General features: G+C 33.2%; 3 protein-coding genes and 1 non-coding gene across 10 annotated transcripts; 2 read left to right on the forward strand and 2 right to left on the reverse strand.

The window, feature by feature from the left end:
* Positions 1–19: 19 nt before the first annotated feature.
* LOC112803141 (uncharacterized) lies at positions 20–2,691 on the reverse strand. 5 transcript variants are annotated; one of them, XR_003202656.3, is made up of 4 exons: positions 2,497–2,691; positions 2,298–2,391; positions 1,358–1,601; positions 20–887 (listed from the first exon to the last, which is right to left on the reverse strand). It is a non-coding gene; the product is annotated as an uncharacterized protein (transcript). The 5 variants fall into 5 exon arrangements; XR_003202653.3 differs by having other exon boundaries at positions 2,298–2,418; positions 2,497–2,687; XR_003202654.3 differs by having other exon boundaries at positions 2,488–2,664.
* A 259-nt stretch (positions 2,692–2,950) lies between these two features.
* On the forward strand, positions 2,951–5,112 carry LOC112803143 (glycerophosphodiester phosphodiesterase GDPD4). 2 transcript variants are annotated; one of them, XM_025846642.3, is made up of 8 exons: positions 2,951–3,363; positions 3,453–3,550; positions 3,633–3,693; positions 3,768–3,848; positions 3,931–4,023; positions 4,100–4,189; positions 4,314–4,441; positions 4,545–5,112. In XM_025846642.3, the coding sequence occupies exons 1-8, from the start codon at positions 3,124–3,126 to the stop codon at positions 4,711–4,713; spliced, it is 960 nt and encodes a 319-aa protein (XP_025702427.1). In that variant the 5' UTR covers positions 2,951–3,123; the 3' UTR covers positions 4,714–5,112. The 2 variants fall into 2 exon arrangements, with proteins under 2 accessions (XP_025702427.1, XP_025702428.1); XM_025846643.3 differs by having other exon boundaries at positions 4,548–5,112.
* A 120-nt stretch (positions 5,113–5,232) lies between these two features.
* LOC112803142 (phenylacetaldehyde oxime monooxygenase CYP71AN24) lies at positions 5,233–8,509 on the reverse strand. The gene is made up of 2 exons (XM_025846641.3): positions 6,915–8,509; positions 5,233–6,023 (listed from the first exon to the last, which is right to left on the reverse strand). The coding sequence occupies exons 1-2, from the start codon at positions 7,896–7,898 to the stop codon at positions 5,436–5,438; spliced, it is 1,572 nt and encodes a 523-aa protein (XP_025702426.1). The 5' UTR covers positions 7,899–8,509; the 3' UTR covers positions 5,233–5,435.
* A 9,806-nt stretch (positions 8,510–18,315) lies between these two features.
* On the forward strand, positions 18,316–21,485 carry LOC112803144 (uncharacterized). 2 transcript variants are annotated; one of them, XM_025846645.3, is made up of 6 exons: positions 18,316–18,527; positions 18,773–18,843; positions 19,132–19,237; positions 19,653–19,785; positions 20,253–20,405; positions 21,145–21,485. In XM_025846645.3, exons 1-6 carry the CDS (start codon positions 18,451–18,453, stop codon positions 21,169–21,171), a joined length of 567 nt encoding a protein of 188 aa, XP_025702430.1. In that variant the 5' UTR covers positions 18,316–18,450; the 3' UTR covers positions 21,172–21,485. The 2 variants fall into 2 exon arrangements, with proteins under 2 accessions (XP_025702430.1, XP_025702429.1); XM_025846644.3 differs by lacking the exon at positions 21,145–21,485 and adding an exon at positions 20,556–20,983.
* Positions 21,486–21,925: the final 440 nt, after the last annotated feature.

Genomic DNA, 21,925 nt, shown 5'->3' on the forward strand with positions numbered 1-21,925 from the left:
AAAGAGAGGAGAGAGAGAGTTGAAAGAAAACAAAAAGAAGTCTTCATATACAAATCCATACATTTGATTTAGAAAGCAATCAACAATAGAAAAGGACTGTTGCTTTTATCACTGTCTATTACTTTAATTAGAAGTACACTTATGAAGATAAGCAAGGCCAAGGTTTTGTAAATCTAGCTCTAAGAGCATCACTAATTGGCAAGTTTGTCAATATATGCTTCAATTTTTTGTCACCCTTTTCCTCTTTTCTAATAGCATATTTTCTTTCTAATGATAAACTTATCATCTCTGGCAGCAACTGTATTAGACTTTGGAGACTCATTTAGCCATAGACCATAGTTTCCTTTGCAGAAATGATATATGTACCATTGTCATCTTTTTTCTCCTTATGATATGGCTCATCTAAATTAATTAAAAATTTGAGAGCTGATCAAACATTAATGGAAGTCCTATCAGCATACAGTTCTATAGAAATTATTGAGCCTAAAAGAAAAGTGGTAAATTGCATCACTCAACTTCTCCATACTCGAGTCCTTCCTTGTAGAAAAATTTCATTGCTTCTAAAATTAAGAAGGATCTTGTGGTCAGACTTGGACTTTTCCACCAATAAACACACTGTCCAAAGGTCAAAAGTAGTGCCTTCTGCTATGCCCCAATTGTTATGTGCTAGTGTCATATCCCGTTGCCCAAACAGGTACATAGTAGATCAAGATTACAAGGACAAATAAGGCACACATTGCTATAATGGCATACACATAGGATCTCCAAGGATGATTGCTTTCTTTCATTGCATTGAACTCAGCTGCAAAAGTTGAGACAGTACTCAAACACCCCAAGAGACCTAACTGTGTTCCGATTACAATAGTGTCACAATCTTTGGTATTGACCTACAAAATTTGTAATGAGAAAAATGAGTTTTTCTTTTATTTTTGCAATGTAAAATTGGTTTCTCTTTATCTAAAGCTAAACTTTATATCACAAACCTTTTATAGACTTCGTACCAGCCATCGGATATCACATCAATCACACTACAACTTTTTTGTGAATGACTCGTATGAACCCACCTTTAGAGGTTGTTGAAGATTTGGATTTGTAACAATAAAATCCTTACATCAGGAATATATTGATGTATAAATGATTCTAATTTGCTATTTCTTGTATGTTTAACACAGTACTTTTGATGGTTGTACTAACCTTTTTTTGTACATTCATAAATCAATGTATCTAGACACAATTGTAACAATTTCTCAATGGTATCTAATTTAATTGTAATCCTATTACTATTATTAGGTTAGAGATTAGCAAATGCAGCAAATATTGGAGCACCGGAAGACAGAGCAGCACAAAAGAAACTTACTGCTTCCTTTACGGTGGAAAGTGCAGCCATTACACAAGCAGCTGATACATTGGCAATAAGAGTTCCAAATGACATCCATTTAAACAACCCTGCCCTTCCTAATCCACGATGGTTGAGCCGAGCTAAGAACCATCGAATCCACATGCCTACAGGTCAAACCATGCAAGCGAACCATAACTCGGCACCACTTCCACCATTCTTGAACTTAGCCTTCACCGTGCACCACTCACACCCCATAATACTCCTAAAATCACCAATATCGGCTGTTATATTCTTTCAACCTTCTAATAACTTGTACTGCAATATTTGTTTTTTTAGAATTTATATAATTGATAAAACTTGTATTGCAATTTCAAGCAGTAAGTGAGATAGATTATTAGATTTCTGGCACTAATATACAAATGTTCTATTCATGTCAGGAGAAGGATGCAAAGGATATTGAGATTCTAAATATTAGATGGGAAATTTTTGAGCTGATGATGAGGTCTAATAAATTCTGCAGCCATATCTTTTATATAAACTTTCTAGTAGTTTTTGAGCAACTAATATTCTTTTTATTTGATCGATGTCCAGATTTATATACACTGGATCGACTGAAATCATTCTAGATATAGCTCAAGACCTTCTCCAAATAGCTGATCAATATCTATTAGAAGGACTTAAGAGGCTCTGTGAATACACAATTCATGTGGTTTAGAGCCTCAACCCAAAATAACTCAAATATAAATAGAGGACTAACGGCAAACATTTATTTCCAGAATTCAGCCTATAACAATTAAAGAGATGGCTCTTATCAAGAAAAAGTCAATATTCTCCAACAACAAATTGATGGTATAAAATTGTCTAAACCTCTACACAAAGGAATAATGCAATACTCTGAAAAGGGAGATAGGAAGAATCAACTTAAATGTCAGGCAAGTAAACTAGCTTCTTATATTACCTCTTTATTGAAATTTGAAGAAGAAAGTTCTTTACCAACAGTCAACCAACCAGATCGGATATTATGGTCTTCACCAAATAGTTCTAGCCTCCTCCTTCCAAGAGCAAAGTGTTCAATAATCCTATACATATCTTCAGGCTTTTGTGTAGATCCTACAAATATATCAGCAAGTATTTAAAGAGTTGGATACCAGGAATACCAGGAACTGACGCGCCGAGGTCGAGGAAGAAGAAGCTGCGATTCTTGAAGGAGGAAGAAGCACGGACGACTAGACGACGATGGTAGTGCCTGAGAGCGACGGACGGCGGCAGTCTTTGCGGAGGCGGTGGAGAAGCTAGGGTTTAGGGGAGAAGCTGTTAAGATAGGGGTATTCAAAGAGTATTTTTGTCTAATCAAATAAAGGAAGGATGTTTAAGTCTTTTCATTAAAATTAAATAAAATTTATTTTCTATTTTTATTTAATTAAAAGGATGTTTTAGTAAAAGTGATGATATATTATATATTTAAAAAAGAAAAAATTAAATGCTAACGTGGAAAATAAATTCTACTTGTTTAATTGTTATTTGTCCATATTTTAAACGTATCGGTACGTATTAATTTACTAGCGTACCGTAGCAAACACCTATATATATTGCCATGTATATAAAGCAACGAAAAGAAAAGAAAAAAAAATTAAAAAAAAGAAAAGAATTGCATAAGCTAAAATGTAGGGGAGACTTCTAGTTTTAGGAAGGCGAGGCCTTACAGGAAACTAGGAAAGTGGATGGAGGTAAGGATGAGATAACTGCAGCTGCGGCGTGTGAGTGTGAGTGCGAGCGGGGAAATAATGTCAACGTTGATAGGTGGAAGATCGAGATCAACAGCGAGATCAGGAAGAAGAAGCAGCAGCAGACAGTTGCGGATTCTGATTGCGTGTCTTGCTCTTCTCGCCATTCTGCCTCCGATACTCTTCCATCTCCGGGTCAGGCGTCTCCACCGGATCCACCTCGCCAAGTGCGCCTGGCTTCACCAACCGCCTCTAGTCTGCGCCCACGGCGGCGACTCTTCCGTCGCCCCCTCCAACACCGTATGCCTCTTGCTTCCTCATTCCTCATCCATTCATATTCATCATTATCTTCTTACTTTAGTTCTTGTGCATCCCAATTGAATTGATAGATGGCAGCGTATGTGTCTGCTCTTAATTCCAAAGTGGACTGCATTGAGATCGACGTCTCTCGTTCCTCTGATGGCGTCCTCTTTGCTCTTCACGACAGGTACTCTTACTCCATTCCATTCATATCTCTTCCATTAATTATTTGTTTGCTCTCACGAGTCCCATGGTGGTGGCACAGGCAGGGATTTGCACCGCTTCTCTCCCAACGCTTCTTCTAAAGTTGGTCACTTTACCTCCAACCAGGTCTTGCTCACTACTCACTTCTCCCTTAGGGCTCAGAAATAATCACTTCAACTAACTAAGATCGTATTTTTTAGATAAGAGAGCTTGGTGCTTCTCTCCATTCTCCTGACAAGTTAAAAGATCAAAGTATACCTACCATTCAAGATGCCCTCATGGTATCATTCCTTTAATTCGTCTGCTATTGTTCCTGTTTACGGATCATATTCATTGACCCCTGCTTTGCAATGTATTTCTTAGTTGACTGCAAATTCAGTACGACAGATAATTCTAGACATCAAAGTTGGACCCCCGTTTTATGAGAAAGGTCTTGCCAGAGACATTCTCTCTATTGTAAGTGTAATTCTTCTGCCCTTTCCATCGCGCACACAATTCTTTACTGCTTTGTTGCGTTTTATTTATGTTTCAGCTGGAGAACACAGTGTGTCAAAACTGTCTCGTATGGTGTAAAAGTGACAATTTGGTAAGGGATGTAATCAAACTTTCGTCAGAAATTACGGTAACTACTTCACTTGCCTTTTGTTAATAGTGACAAAAAATTATTTACATCGTTACAAAGCTGCTATAGCTGGAGTCACATTTTACGAGTGTCATCTTTTTGCACTTCAATGGCCCCGATGCAGGTTGGTTACATCGTTATGAAAGAACCCTCTACTGGGGCTAGAACAAATTTGTTGAGGATGAAAGGTGCTGAGGTTGTTGGTGTCTACCACCCGTTGATTGATGAAAAGCTTATGAGAGTTCTGCACAGGTCTGCTTTTCTGTTGATACATCTCCTACTATATACTTATCCAGTAGCATTGATGTTTTCTGCTGTATTGATGATCCATCTTTTGCGTTGTGATCGTTAATAGAAGGAAGAAAAAGGTGTATGCCTGGACTGTTGATGATGTGGAATCCATGCAGAGGATGCTGTTTGAGCATGTTGATGCTGTTGTTACGGGCAATCCAACTTTACTTCAACGCCTAATGCAAGATACAAGAACGCAATGTCTTGAAGAGGGCTATTCATTACCACAGTAACATTTGTTCAGGAACATAACCGTTTTTTCACATTAAATTTGCCTTGTTTCAAATCTTGATAATCAATACACTAATCTTTATTGTTGTATGCAGTCTCCATTATTCTCGTGGTTGATTTGGGGCTTATACCTTTGCATTCATGATATTTAGTGGCTCCTTAAATATTTGTGGAGCAAAAAATTGGAAGAGAATAATTTGGGTTATGTTGTTATTGATTGGCCTGTACTAGAAGACATGTTTCGTGGTTCAGCAGCAGTGTTATTTTTGCATCAAGATTTTACATATCATCTTTGTATATGCTTCTTTATATGATTATTACTATTATGTTGTGGAAATTATGGAACCCGTCTCCGTATTCAGATTGAATGAATGAAGTGGAAGCAAGAAATGTTCTAGCTATATACACGGCTTTAATTCTACCAGAGACTTGTGCATCGGCCAGCTTATGGATTATTGAATTTAATGTTTGCAAGAAAATATACTTGTTTAATTTACTTCAATGGGGGAATATGTTGCTCATTCACATAAAAATCTCAGTAAATTAAACTTGAAGCTACATCAGCTTGCTTAGAGTTCTAAATGATGGTACAGAAAATAGTACTGAAGAAACATAAGAGTTGCCACTGATGAGACATACCAAAGTAGTACGTAAATATATAGTCTCCAAGACTTTATTAGCACTCATCTCACTAACATCACTTGGAAAGTAAATGATTATGTTGTTATCCGAATGAGAATGGAATAGGCTTAAGATGAAGTGGGATTCTTTTGGAGGCAACGAGGCCAAATGTCTCAGCCATATCTATGGCTTGTGGAGATTCCCAATTGAAGTAATAGAGAAGGTTAGCGAGCATATACTCAACAGAAGCAAGGCCAAAATTCATTCCAGGGCATCCTCTTCTGCCGAAACCAAATGGGATAAACTTGAAGTCTTGAGTGTGGCTATGGCGATGCCTCTCTGGAATGAAGTCTTCCGGGCTGTCCCACACTCGAGGATCCCTCTGGATAGCCCAGACGTTCACGTACAATCTTGTCTTTGCTGGGATGTCATATCCAGAGAGTTTCACGTGGCGTGTTGCCACTCTCGGAACCAAGAGCGGTGCAGGTGGATGCAACCTTAGAGTCTCTTTCACCACACATTTTAGGTACTCCATTTGGTTCACGTTGCTCTCTTCCACAATTGATTTGTGCCCCACAACCCTTCTCACCTCTTCCTGGACTTTCTTCAGTTCCATTGGATTTTTCATTAGTTCTGACATTGCCCATTCTACTGTTACTGAAGTTGTCTCACTTCCCGCTGCAAACATGTCCTGAAATCATTACTTTTTAAAATCAATTATACAGGACAATTATTACCACCATCTGATATCTTCATTCTTATTCTTCTTCAATTATAAAAGTTTTTAGAAATATACTAATATTTTTGCCTATAAAAATATAGAATTATAATTTTTTTAAAAACTAAATTAGCTTGGTCATAATCCTGTGGATTACGAACAAAAAAACTAGAAGTCTAGAATCAATTTATAAAAGCAAAAGTATATGTAACTAACTCCAAATCAGCAAAGAATAGAATACTTAATTAATTATAAATATAGTAATTAGTTTTATTTATTTATGATTTAAATATTGGTTATTAAATGTTTCACTACATTTAAATTTAGGAAGAGATATGTTTAGTATTATTGCAACGTAAATCACGGAAACTGATTCAATTAGCGTCCGTCTCTTCACCTTCCTTTCTTCTCCAAATGTCTAAAACATGATAAATCAGAAAACAGATTCAGAACCATCCAATTTATAAAGAAAATAAACATTCAAATGCCTAACTTAAGCACATTCCACGTAGAGGTTTTAGATTTACCCAGAAACATTTGGCTGGTTTTTTGTTGAAACCATCTTAGTTTCCTAGCATTATTGAATATAAAAAGATATTTATAAATGCTAAGAGAAGAGAATCGATATAATAAAAAAATTATATTCTATAATAAACTTCAAATATACTAAATAGAGGAATACCAAGGGCCAATAAATTTTGTAATTTAGAGTTATTAAGTAGCTATTATTAATATTTTTAATGGTGTGAAATTAAATCTAATAAATGCTAATTGATCATAATATATTCTAATATATTGAAGCCACTCTTGCATGCATTAAGGGAAAAGAAAAGAAAATAGAAGAAATGAAGAAGGTAACTAAACCAGAAGAATTGATTTGATGTCATTGTTGGAGATGGCGTTATTGGCAGCCTGCTGTTGGTCTTGAAGTTGGACGAGGATGTCAACAAAATCTCTGAGATCATCATCAGCTGCTTCTTTGTTGAATATGGAACTCCTGTGCTCAGCAATGACCTTATCAAACAAGGGATCCAAGGCTGCAAAAGTGGCTTTGAATTCTCGAACCTGGCCAGTCAAAACATCCACCCAACGCAACCAAGGAAAGTGATCCCCAAGGGTGACAACTCCAACCTGAAACATCACCTTCTTCGCCCACACCTTCACGCTGTCTCTGCGACGAACACCTTTTGCATCGTTCTTTTGTCCAAGAGCAGAGTTACAAATGATGTTGTTTGCTGCTTCAACGAGCAACTCACTCAAATTCAGTGATGAGCATGATGCTGCTGCAGCTTGGCGTACCTTGTCAACCAATTCTGCAACTGCCCCTTCTCTCACCAAACGAATCGACTCTGACTGCACCATCTTAGGGCTCAAGAGTTCACGCACGCATATTTTTCTTTTCTGCTTCCACCTTTCTCCATAGTTTCCAAAACCAATATCATTGGATCCATACAGCAAGATATTCGTGGCTGTGCTTTGGCCTCGGTTCGAGAGTGCTAAGTCGTGAGCTTTCATGATTTCGTCCACCACTTGTGCTGATGAAACCACCACAGTTGGAATGTGGCCTAACTGTAACAACATGACATCACCATACTTCTCTGAGAGGGCTTTGAAGGACCGATATGGCAATGCGCCTATCTGATGAAGATTCCCAATTATCGCTAACTTTCTTGGTGACGGAGGCAGATTTACAATGCCTTTGCTTTCCACTTTCACACTTGTTCTTAGCTTAAACACAATAATAGTAATAATCGTAGAAAACAACATCAGACATAGCTCAAAGCTGGGACAAGTTAATTCTTTCAAAGCCATTGTCTCTCTGTTTTTTGGTAAGTTCCACAGAGCCATAGTGTATATCTATAACAATATAACAAAAGTACTTATAAATAAGACATTTAACTATCGAAAATATATAATACAAGAAAGTATAGATAAACAAGGCATATAGTAAACAATGCAAATAATAAAATAAAAAATAAAACTAAAATTAATTTTAAAATTTCGATCCTTAATTAATTAATTAATTATTATCAAATTTTAGATTATAATTTTAAAATAATTAAACTAAATCATCATTTTAAATTTATTTTTATTTATATTATTGCTTGTTCTTAATTTATGGGATAACCATATATAATTCAAAAGGTGATTTGGGCAATGGTGGAAGCAACACAGCTGTGCGGCATAGACCAAAAGGCCATCTCTAAACCCTAAACCCTAAACTCCAGCAGCTGTCCTTCCCTCCCCGCAGTCCGTGCAGAGGTAGCGCAGTCACATCCGTCTGTTTCCGCTACCTTCCCTGCCTCTGTCTCTCCCATCCACGTGTATAAGAGCGCTACTGTCGCAGTTGTTGTCTTAACTATCTTTGTCCCTCTCTTTTCTGACAGCGTTGCTATAAGAGCAACTCTAATGGGCAAATGTTGAGGCCTTATTTTCTGACAAAAGCAGAGAATCACCGTTGGAGAGAAGAAAAGTTGAGTTCCTGCACATATTTCAAGGTGAGGGAGTCCCTCTAAAGAGGGACTCCAATCAACCAATAATAACTTGCCACTTGGCAAGTTATTAAAAAAAATATAAATATGAAATAATTAAATAATTATATTTAATTATATTAAATAATTAAATAATAATTAAATTAGTAATAATTATAATAAATAATCATATTAAATAATTATATTTTTATTTAATTAATAATTTATATTAATTATTTAAATAATAATTAATTAAATAATTAAATTATAATTAATTTATTAATAATTTTAATAATTAATTAGATTAAATAATTAAGTTTTTATTTAATCAATAATTTATATTAATTATTTATATCATAATTAACATTAAATATTATTTATATTATTATATTAAATTATAATTAATTAAATTTACCTACATTAAAAAATAAATTTAATTTTTACATCTTACAAAATAATTTTTAATTGAGTTGGTTATTTTTATTTTTAAAATTTAAAATTAGCAGTTGTAAATATAAAACTATAAATTAGTGTAATTTCGAATTAGCAGTTGTAAACACAAAACTATAAATTAGTGTAATTTCAAATTATATATTATGTATTATTATTATATTTAATATTAATATCTTTTAATAGTAAATTATTTTTAAATTTATAAATTTAAATAATATTATTGAAAAAAATTAATTACATTAATTTAAAGTATTTTAATTAATTAATTAAGTGGGACCACAACAAGGACTAAAGTCAGTTCCTCCTAATGGAGAAGAGAGAGATACTTTGAGTTCCTATTTACTGTTTATGACGCAAAAGCTGATGTGGAGTTACTTTTTATGACAGGTGGGCTATAAACAGAAACTGAGATGAGTTCCCTACTGAAGATGGTCTAATGTCGCGCCAACTCTCTCGTAGAATTGTTGCGGTGTCGCTGTCGGCTGTTGCTACACGAATTATGCCATTGCGCGCGGTTTTCCATGCACCATTATGACTGTCTTGCACTGTCTCGTCGTCGTCTTGCATCCGTCGCTGTGGTTCTTCTCTCCCCCTTTTCTTCTTCTTTTCTTTTTTCGGATATGAATGTTAATGTGAATGGTTATTTTTATTTTAGAATAGATGTTCATTTAATTTAAATGGGTTATGTTATGTGTACATTAAAATCAGTTACAAAAGTCAGGTATCAATATAAAATACATGCTGAAATATAATACACTGTGAAAATAAATTAAATCATATATATATTTATACACAAATACAACTGATTTTAATGTACAAATAATATTTCTTAATTTAAATTGAATTTAAATAAATATAATAAAATTTATTAAATATTCATTTTATTAGGTACATATATTATTATTATTATCAATTATTCAACTACCGCATACCTGTTTGCTATTGAATAAGTATGGTATGTCGACGTCATTTTATCACATTTGTGTGTGTCAATTTTGGGACATAATAGTTTTGATCAAAAATATCAGCCACGAGCCCACGACCAAGGGAAAAGGTGGACTATATAAAACACGACGGCCGACCTCTAAAATAGTAAACCATTATTAAATAATTTTTATATAATAATAAAAATTGATTAAATAATATATCCAAAAATTTTAAATAGTATCTAAATTTATTAAATTAATACTATATTTAGTATTAATAAATTAATTAACTAACTGATTTACACTAAATTTAAAAGTTAAGTATGATTTTGGTCCTAATATAGAGGTCGAAAATTTATTTTGTTTCTGACCTTTTTTTTCGCTACAAAATAGTTTCAAAAATTTCAGTTTATTTTAAAATAGTCATTTTTACTAATTTTTTTATTTTTATTATTAAATTATTCTTAATAAAAAATAAAAAAGAAAAGAAAAGAAAAACGGGTTAATGGGAAAGGGTATCACGCTTTGTGGGGGAAGGGGGTTGGGTTTGGGTTCAGGAAGGGGAAGGGGAAGGGGAAGGGGAAGGGGAAGGGGAAGGGCCACCGCTGCTGCTCCTCGTCATTGTTGCTCTTGTTTTTTGTCGTTCGGTCTTCGCCTCGCCGTTGCCCTCATCTCGTTGCACCTCGACCTTGCAGTGCTGTGACTTGAGCCCTAGCCTTGCCTCGTTGCGACGCATCTGGCCCACACCCTCGTGTTCCTCCTCATCATCGAAGAGGTGGTGGTTGCCCTCGTGTTCCTCGCGTTCTCTAGAGAGAATTTTGGTAATTATATTTATGGATTTTTGGTTCTTGTAATTGAAGATGAATTTGGGAATTTTTTATTATTGTAATTGCATCTGAATTTTGTTAATGAAAGGGGAAGAATTTTAGTTCTGAGTTTTGTTAATGTTTATGAGTTTCAATGATGATGAAAATGATTTTCTTGTTTTTCTGAGTTCTGAATTTTCTTTTCTGATTTTTGATGATGACGATGATTTTATGAGTTTTGGGTGGGGTGATGCAAATAATGATGGAGTGGTAGTGGGTGGGAGGTGGTGGTTTTTTTGAGTTTTGAGGGGTGATGTAGATGCAGATGATGATTTTTTGAGTTCTGGGGGGTGATGCAGATGCAGATGGTGATTTTCTGAGTTTATGGGTCTGCTTCTGCTTCTCGTTGATTTTGGGAAAGAAAGAGGGGTATTGTCGTTCGAAAGACGATTTTAGAAGGGTTAAGTACTTTTTTTATCCTTAACGTCTTAGGTGAAAATCAAAATCGTCTCCAATTTTTTTTTGTTATTAAAATCATTCTCAACATTACAAAACGTTATAAAATTTTCCTTTTGTCCTTAAACAATATTTTTTAAACAATTTTGTCCTTACACTAAAATTGAAAAACTCTCCCTACCCTCACCACTAACCCCTGCATCATCATCACCATTGCTACGCATCTCTTTCTCTCTTTTCTTATGGCCACCACCACTGCCACCATAACCATCTCCATTGGCATCTATCATAACCATCACCATAACTATCACGATTGGCATCATAACCATTTTTCCTGCCCTCATCTCCCTCTTGTTCATTTTCTTTTCTTTCTTCTCCCTCTTTTGTTCCTTTTCTTTATTTTGGTTTCATTTTCGTTTTTCTGTTTTAGGTGGAAAGGGGTGGGATAAGGGAGGATGGGGTAATAGGTGGGGTACTGTGGGAACTAGGTAGTGATAATAGGAAAGGAGTTTTATGTCATTTAAAAAATTATTATGAATAAAAGAATAATTTTATAACATTTTGTAACGTTGAGGATGATTTTAATAACAAAAAAAAGTTGGGGACAATTTTGATTTTCACCCAAGACGTTAAGGACGAAAAAGTACTTAACTCATTTTAGAATTAAGGTAAACCTTTGGGACCATTTTACAGTGAAAAAAAGATTGAAAACGAAATAAATTTTCGACCTCTACATTAAGGATCAAAATCGTACTTAACCCCTAAATTTAATTATTGTATTATTGCATTACGTACGTATAACATGTAAATTACTTAACTAATTAAAAACTTAAGTCACAAAAAAAAAAACTCATTAAAAATTTAACTACAATAAATATATTAATAAATATCTAATAATTAATTAATTAATTATTAAAATTTTAAAATATCTAATTTTTAAAATATGTTAAATCTATTTTACAAAAATTTTATATTAATAATTAATATATTAATATACATATATGTTATATAAATATAAATGATACTAATCGATCTAATATTGATTCTAATTTATTTTCTAATAAATTATATATAAAATATAATTCTAACAAACTAAAAATATATTTTCTAATATATAAACCTATGTTAACAATATTTACTAACTGAATATAATAACACATTTCTAACTACCGTATATTAACTAAGGGTGTTCACAGTGCGGTTTGGTTCGATTTTAAGGAAAAAAATTATCCGATCCGAACGTTTAATTTATGTGCGGTACAGTTTGAATTGGATGATTTTTTTTAAAAATCCGATCCGATTACAAGCGGTTTGGATTTGCGATTTAAAAAAAATGCATATAACAAGTCTCAACATCAAATTTTAAATAATCAACAATGACATAACAAGTTTTAACAATATCTTAAAAAGTCAATGATAACATAACAATAGAAATAAAATTATAGGTTAGTTAAAATAAATAAATAAATAACATTTTGAACATAAAATATTTATTAAATAATAATAATAATACATGAATAATAGAAAAATGTATAACAAATTAAACATGTTATAAGTATAATTGTAAATATAATAATAAAATAATAATATTATAGCACATTGTGCGGTTTGGATTGGATCGGTTATAAAAAGTAGATCCGAAATCCGATTCAGTCCAGCGGTTTGCAAAAAAATAGAATCCAATCAAATCTGAATTAGTACAGTTTTAATTGGTTTTCGATTTGAATTGGATTGGATGAACGGTTTAATTTGAATTGGTTTGGATTTGAACACCCCTAATATTAACTAGCATTTAATCAATATAAATAATATTAATCTTTAATATTATTATTAATATTTTTGTTGGATAAAAAAAAATTAAATAATAATTTATATAATTAAAATGATTGAGATAATTACTAATGTGAAATTTAGAATGATCAATATTTTAATTTTCAGTTTCTTTGATATTGTGTTGCTGAAATTGAAGTTTTTTTGGAACTTTAAATAAGTGGAAGAAGATTGAAAAAGAAAGGAGAAGAGAATGGGATTCGGCGGATTTCTGAGAAAGGAAATTGAGAGAGAGAGAGAGCTCGCATGGAATGAGACTTGTGAGAGAGAGCCCTCACGCGCGACACATAGGGCATGCACACTTTAGATTTTCGTACCTAAATTTAAATCAGATCCCCCGATTATTCTCTCTCCTTAGACAAAAATCAAAATACACGTGTGGACATTAGAGTATGCATGTTCTGCAATGTGTGGCTAACATGAGGCTAATTCTTTAATTTGCTGCAACCATGTTGCGTTTAGAGTCTGATCCAGGGATCCAATGATATCCACGTTGATTTTACGAGTAATATACGACATTATTATTATGCCTTGTCCAAAGGAAAAAATGAAAACAACATTATGATTCAGAAGATTGCATATTCTTTACTCCGTGTCCGTTATGATGCCCGATTGGCACATATATATGAAGCTAAGATTTTCCATTCAAGTATACATATGCGGTCAAGTGAAATCAACTTTTGAAATAATTTAATTTTTAAATTTCAAAAAGTTAAATTTGTGCTAAAAAAACACGTGACTTTCCACTCTACCCCTCTCACTTCTCTCACTCATCCGCCTCTCACTCACCATCTTTTGACTTCTACTATTATGAAAAAAATATTTGTGACCTGAGATAGATGGTGTGGCTATGAATTCCTATATGTATGTCTGTGTGCACCAAGTCAAATATATTTTCAGATTTTGTGTGATTTTTATCAAAAGCAAGCATTTTTGCTTTGCATAATGACATGAAGAACATGGTATCTCTGTTATGAGATGAAGTGAATGGAAAAGCATTTTTTATTTGTTGTATTTTATTACATGAAATGTGTCTTAATTGATGATGCTACATTGTTGCATCAGATGCATGAATGATCTTGTGTGTGTATGCAATATGAAGGACGGATGCACAAATATTATTATGGGCAATAACATATATAATATTTAAAAATTATGTAAAAAATTATATAATGTAAGATGTATTACAAAAATATACTGATAAATAATATATTTTAAAGTATAAAAAATATGTGTGTAATTTTTACTAACGAAGTGGTCGATTCTTCGTATCATAAAATTTATCGATAATAGAATTTGTGTCAAATTTTTCAGCAATTTTCTTTTCAATATAATTAAAAGGCAATTAGTAAGAAATTCATCTTTTATTTTGTTTCTTAGTCATCCTTCACAATATTCCTAGCTAAAAAGATCTTTCAGTTGTAGTAGTTAAAACAAAAAGAATTAATACCAAATGAATTAAGAAAGACCATTACAAAAAGAAAAAGAATTTACTTTATGAATTTTGAAAAATTTTTTTAATTAAAAAATATTAGTAATAGGAAAAGTATAGGAGCCAATGGAATATTTGTACAATGGATACAATAGAGGTTTAAGGAGTATTAGAGATATATCCATTAGTGTTACCTTTTCCCATCAGCAGAAACTTTTGGGATGAGTGATATCATGGCATGGTATTATTAGAGCTCTAAATCCGAGAGGTCAAGAGTTCGATCCTTGGTGAACCCAAAATCAGTTTAATCACATTGTACAAATAGTTCATTGTCTCCCTAGCGGGATCCTTAGTAATAATATCTTTTTCAAATTTTTTTAACATTATTACTTACTTTTTAGATATTAGAAATCATTAATATTTAGGTTAGACTAAACTTTTATTTATAATAAACTAAATATTAAATAAATTTCTTAAAAAATTAAATCATACTTAATAATTTATTACTATTATTTTCTTTTTAAAAAAAGTTGGAGCCGAGGCCTCCACTCACTCCCCTTATGTCCGTCCCTGTGTGTATGTGTAGAATTTACAAATTTAGCATGATCACCCTCGACTATAGTTATAGTTGTGAGACTTGATATTGTTAACATTGGTTTGATGTTTATTTATTTACAATCTCCTTTTTTTTTTATCGGCAGCTCCAATCATTTTTAAGATAAGTTGCACCTAATTCTCACAATTATGTGTATTGAACAAAAAAAAAAAAAAACAAGAAAGTGTATCAGTTGCTTTAGAAATTGAAATCAGATTATATTTAAAAGTTGGAACATATAACACATCAGTCAAGTAAAAATTTGCTGAAAAGAAAATTGTTCTAAAAACAGTTGTGACAATTTTAGATCCATTTGGCAAAATTACTTGAAGTGACTGAATTGTTTTAACAAATTGAAAGAAATCGAGTGAGAATGACATATGAACACTAGTTTCTATATCCAAAATTCAGTTATGACAGTTTAATATATGGTTAGAAATTGAGAGAGGATAGAAGGTACCTGCAGATGGTGCATGTACAGAAGCCAAATTTCCATTATTTGGAAAGTCACTGCATTGTTGTTGGAACAAGACAATGAGTGCTTCCTTTTGCTTATTCGAAAACAAGCTATCTAGCTTGACCTTTACATCCCTTTGGCTCAAAGGTTCAGTGCTCTTTTCTTCATTATTCGCAGTAGTAATAGAATTTATTAAGCTCACTTGACTTGACATATAGTGTTGTTTCCTTTGAATTGATTTCTTTGCATGTGTGGTGGAAATTCATGTTTGTGATAGTATGTTTCCACCAAATGTCCATTCTTTCCGCAATAAAAGCATAATTTAGGCATCCCTCGACCATTTCCTCTACCTTTTTCCCTATGAACCCGTCCTCTTCCTCTAATCAAGTTATTTCCACTGCTTTGGTAAGTCCTGAATGCATTGACCTCAATAGCATTCACCATCAATCCAGATTCAGGGTCAATAGAGTGTAACATTTGTCTTTCTTGTTGTAAAAGCGAAGAAAAAGCTGTTGCCACATTTAGTAAGGGGTTGACAAGCATGAGTTGGGAGCGCACATTTACATATTGATCGTTCAATCCTCAAAAGAACCTAATTACATGAGACTGCTTTCTATACTCTCAAATCATTTCAAGACTCTTTCCACACTTTCAACTATGCAGACAAGAACATACAAGATAGGTCTAAATTCATCTATTCCTCCCAAATACTCTTCAGTTTTGTGTAATAGGAAGTAATATTGAGCTCACCTTGTCTCATTGAGAATAATTCTTTTTCAAGCTATGCAATTCTAAACAGATCACCTTGGTAGAATATGTGTTTTAGATACATCCATAATTCCTAGGCGTTATCGCACCACAAAACGCTCTGGAATATTTTTGGACTTAGAGATCCATGCAGCCAGGACAAGACGAACGTGTTGCAGTGGTCCCAAGCCTCAAATGAAGGATCTTCTTTCTTTGATTTGAGTAAAGTTCCATCAATGAACTTGAGCTTGTTCTTTGATTTGAGGGAAATCAACGCTGACCTTGGCCACGGGTGGTAGTTCAAAGTAGTTAGTAGAGCATTCGTGAGAGAGATTCCAGGAGTTTCGCTAGAGTGCAAATAGAAATGGCTGAATGAATCTTGCAGCAAATTCGTGTTGGATCTTGTTGCTTGGGCTTGAAACGTGTTGAACTGAACCATCAGCGAAATTTTGCATATTGCTTGCTGAGAACATTTGGTTCTCTTGATTTGGCACTCTTTTATGCATGTTCGCTTCCATTGATGAACAAATCGTGCAAACGTTGCTTTACACGAATCATTTTAAAAATGTGATCTTGCACAAGGTGGTTACACTTTTTTACAACTCCATGCTCACTGTATTATGATAAAAGTCTGTTTAGCTGCGAAGTGTTTCGGTAAGAAAATGAAATTGCTTCATGCAAAAGAGTGACTCAAAGTGTGAGATATTAGAGAATAACAAAAGACATGACTTCATTATCATGAGCTAGTATATATACAGCTAATCTGAACCATATGAGGAATTCTCTACATATAAGCGTTTTTTCATACAAGTCATACAAGTCATTTATTTCTTTTTCTTTTTCTTTTTCCATGCCTCCTATTTTCCTTCTCATTCTTCTTCTTCTTCTTCTTCTTTGAAGTGTTTCATCTTCATCGTCGTGTTTTTCTTCGTTCTTTTTTTGATTTTGCAACATTATGTATTTTTTTCTTTGTTTGATTTTTTTCTCCAAAAAAGAATTATGAGAATATGAAATAGGAAAATGAAGAAGAAAAAGCAGCAGAAGATGAGGAAGAGAAAGAGAAAGAGTTCTGAATTATACATAAGGTGTACTTCAACGAATTTTGGGTGTATTTTTTAAATCCTTTAGGTGTATTTTTGTAATCCTTTGAGTGTATTTCTGTAATCGTTTGAGTGAATTCCTGTAACCGTTTGGATGTATTTCTGTAACCGTTTGGGTGTATTTTTGTAATCGGTTGGGTGTATTTCTGAAGTTTCATTATCTTCAAAACGATTTCAAAGTTTGATTTCAAAAACCATAAAAATCGAAAAAAACGAAGCAAGAATACTAGTGATAAACGCAGATTAAACAACGAATGAAAAAGCAAAGAGAGATCAAACGTACGAAGGAGATCGAAAAAATTTGGCAAGAAGCTCGTTTTCATGGAGGAAGAAGAAGAAGAAGAGTAGGAGAAGAAGAAAGAGAAGAAGAAGGAAGAGGAGGAGGAGAAGGAGGAATGCGAAGCACGCCATGAAAATCGTATATGGGTCAACGTGCTTTTTGTTAAGTTTCTCCCAACTTATATGACTTATAAACCAAATGACTTGTATGTGTAGCACTCCTCCATTAGCAACAGCCTAACAAATTTCTAACACAACTCAAACTAACTAGTTCGTTAATTTACTAAATAGGACAGCTTGCTATACATGCTACATTGCTGCAAAACTATCAGCTAACTAATCGAGCTATTCCACTCTAATCTGACTACAAATATGGTGCACTTAGAGGTCTGTATGTGATTTGTGAACACTCATAAGTCGATCATTAATCCAACAAAATAATTGATTCTTATCCATCCTCACTATTTTCTATAATAATAAAATAATTTAATATACTAAAATTTTAAATATATATTTAATAATATAATATTATGTTAATAAAAATAATATTATTTTACATTAATTACGTGAATAATAATGTAAGAAAGAAGAAAACGAATGTAATTAGTGTCTAAAATTTTTTATATTTATAGTGTATTAAAATTAAATTTATAATAAAATAGAAAATAATTAATAAAATTTAATAAAAAAATATATATGCTAAGTTCAAAGTTCTTTCCTTCCCCAAAAAGAAAAAGAAAAAATTGTCTTATTCCTCTCTCTAACATTTTGGTGTGTATTGGAGCTGGGGTTTCCAATCCCGTGGCTCATCAAACTTCAAACCTCAAAGTTGAAATCTTTGGGCGAATATGGCGACTGGGAAGATGGGAATAACCAGTTGGTTCCAGAAGAAGATCACCGATCCTCTTATCTCGATTCTCCGAAGGTTCTGTTTCAAACTCATCTCCCTTTCTCGGCTCTGATCTGCTATTTATTTTTTGTGCATATGTAATCACTAGATGAGATCTGCTTCTGAATTTAAGAGAGAGATCCTTCAGTGTTGATGACTATTCTTCACTCCAATCACAGAATAATCTGTGTTGAATATTGGTTATGCTAAGACGTTTCTGAAATGGAAATCTTTATCGGTTCATAGTGTCTGAATTTCTTCTCGGGGCTGTTTGTTTACAGAGGTGCTGAGCCCAGTCAGCTGGCTTTCTCTGCTGCTCTTGGAATTACATTGGGAGTATTTCCTATATGTGGTATTTCTAATTAACCTACCTGCAATTCAATTCTTAGAATAAGCTGATTTAATTAAAGAGGAATGCCAGGGCCATCAGAATTTATTGTTTTTGGCCCTCATTTAGCCATTAATATTTAAAAGTGTGAGCTAAAGTATGTTGTTGGATTACTAGACTAAAAGGAATTGGATTGATTGCTAAAAGTGATGGCCAAAAATAATAAATCTGATGAGTGATGACCCTCAAGCATTTCTCTTAATTAAATTGTTGCCTACATTTTGTTAGACATGCTAATCTTTTTTCTAATAGGTGTCACTGTATTCCTCTGTGGGATCGTTATTGCATTGCTTGGCTCAAATTGCCATGCCCCAACTGTCATGCTTGCAAACTTCATTGCAACTCCAGTAGAGCTGAGGTATGCTGCATTCAATTCTAATATCTATTTGCATCCGCATTCCAGCGCCATGGTGAACCATTGTATTTGTATTTTGTTGTTCATGTGGTTGTTAGTAGAACCCAATAGTTTTGATTGATTTATGTGGTTGACTCTACCAACTGGGAACCCAGTGCTTTAGGAGTGATTAGTGGTTACTAGTGAGAAATTCAAGTTTACACTCCCTATCTATTTTGGATTAGTTTTATATTATAAGAAACATATATGTTGTTAGCCTTAAAACCAATGAAAAATGGCTGGGATACTTCTAATGTTGCTTGTATGCCTTCCCCCATTATGTCATGTGATGGATGTTTATTTTTGTAATTTCTTATACATGCAGTTTTATCTTGATTCTATTATAGTGAGAATTATGGATATTCATTTGGCATTTCAGTCTCATTGTACCATTTTTACGCTTTGGTGAATTCATCTGTGGTGGACCTCATTTCACTTTAACATATGATGCTTTGAAGAAAGTTCTTACTGGCAGAGCTTCACATGAAGTCCTATTAAGTATTGCTCATGCGGTAGGTACCACCATATCCTTCTTCTTTGGTATCTGTCTCAAGAAGACTAATAGTGGTTTATTTGCTTAATATATCAATTTCGGTCCTGTTTTTCAGAATATGATTGTGATATCCATTTTAAATTAGTTGAACTGAGCTATATTACGAAAATGAATGGAGCTAATAGTGGGATGGATGCTTGAAATTCATATTATAATTATTAATCATGCGGAGAGTTGGGCTGCTTGTATTGTCTCCGTTGAAATATTAAAACAATCATTGCTAATGTTATCATAATCACTTATGATATAGTACGATATTCTGTTTTACTAGCTTGTCAAATGAATTCATGTTTTTCTATTCACAATGAATTCCTCTCTGCTTGAGTTGCACTATGATTTCTGCGTGATCCAACCTTCATTTCATTTTCAAAATTAAAATATTGATGACATATTAATAGTTATTTGTTTGTCGAAAACCTTTCCCAGCTATTAGGGTGGTTAGCTGCATCACCTGTTATTTTGGGAGCCCTATACATAGCACTTGTACCATGCTTCAAAGTTCTGGTCCAGAAGTTCTCATCTGTTCCTTCAAGTCCAAAGAAGCCGCTCCTCCGTCCACACTCAGAAGTTAGGCTGAAGGTAAGGGATGTCTGACAAAATAGTAATAAGGTCATAGTAACTTTTTCCACTCAATTACAGTTATAAGCCATTCGTATGTTCTTTCTTGATGAATTGAATTGTACATAATAATGCACAAATAATTAGAACTGTTTATATTATAATGCTAAGGTTGATGCTATTTTAAAGCTTGTGGTTAACTTGCACTTGCACTGGAGAAAAATATGGGAAAGGTTGGTAGAGAGAGAAAAATTTATAGGTCGAAGGTAACAGGGCTTTCAAATTCTTCAGGTAGAAGGGTTTTGTAGGTTGTGGATAGCATTATTAGTGCCCATAAAATACCAACCATAAAAGCAGGAAGATTGTCCTTTTACCCTTTCTAAGGGTAAGATTCGGTATTCTTACTTGGATTTCTCCATATCATCTTAAAATATTCTCTCCACTTAGTGAGACAAGGCTTTGTTGTTGTTGTTGTTGTTGTATCTTAAAATATTCTCTAATTATTTTTACTTTCTTTTTAAAAAGATATTAAATATCTTGTATGTTATTGGAAACTTGAATATTTTTTTTAATGCAAAACAGTTAGTTCCTTTTAATAATTAGAAGTATAGAAGCAGATGTATTCGCTACGATCAAAATCGTCCATGGCAATGTTCTCACTTCTCAGAGTGACAATGTTCTCTATTATCTGTGTTGTTCTCAACATGACATCTTATGGAAAGCTTTTAATCTAATGGTTCCTCTATATTAATATATACAGGAGATTGAGCAAGACAAAGGCGAATGAGTTTAAAGCCGTCAGTGTTTCATTGATATGCTAGGGCCTATACTTGCATTCCTCCAAGATTAAGAACAATAAAATGAAGTCTTGTAGAATAAATAAGTCTTAATCAAATTAAATCCATCAAAAGAGGATAATTGTTTGGAGAGGAAACTCTTTTTTGGAGTACAAGTTAAGATAAATTTATTTATTCTAGTTTTGATGTACAGTGAATAGTGATATAGGCTATTAGAACTTGTGTCACATTACGCGCTCTCACTACCCCAATTCGGGTAATAGAGAGTACATATAGTTAATTGATTCCCTTCGTTACTATTCCACAGGCGAATACATTTGTAAATCACATCAATTAGGTCCTTATGGGACACATATATGGCAATTGGCAGAGATCCAGAAAGCATCTTCAGACAGCATACACCATAAAATCGATGGACCAAAACCTTACTACTTGCTAATGTTCGGGGAGACCAAAGGCCACTTAAGATATAATGTAGAATATAATCAAAAGTCAAAACAAATCTTAAATGGCACTTATTATATATCCACGCAAAGTATAAATGGTCAAAACAGTATTTTAAATTTGGATCAAGATTCTCTAAAGTGAAGATGGTAAAGTAATAAAATGAAAAATTAATCACTCTTAAATTAAGATAGTGATATACATATTTTATGGAAATTATAAAAATAATAGTGATTACTTTTTTACTTTATCACTCTGCTAATTTTCATTTTAAAGGATTCAAATTCTTTAAATTTTATC

This window comes from Arachis hypogaea, chromosome 5 (genome assembly GCF_003086295.3).
Source record: "Arachis hypogaea cultivar Tifrunner chromosome 5, arahy.Tifrunner.gnm2.J5K5, whole genome shotgun sequence".
NCBI classification, from domain to species: domain Eukaryota; kingdom Viridiplantae; phylum Streptophyta; class Magnoliopsida; order Fabales; family Fabaceae; genus Arachis; species Arachis hypogaea.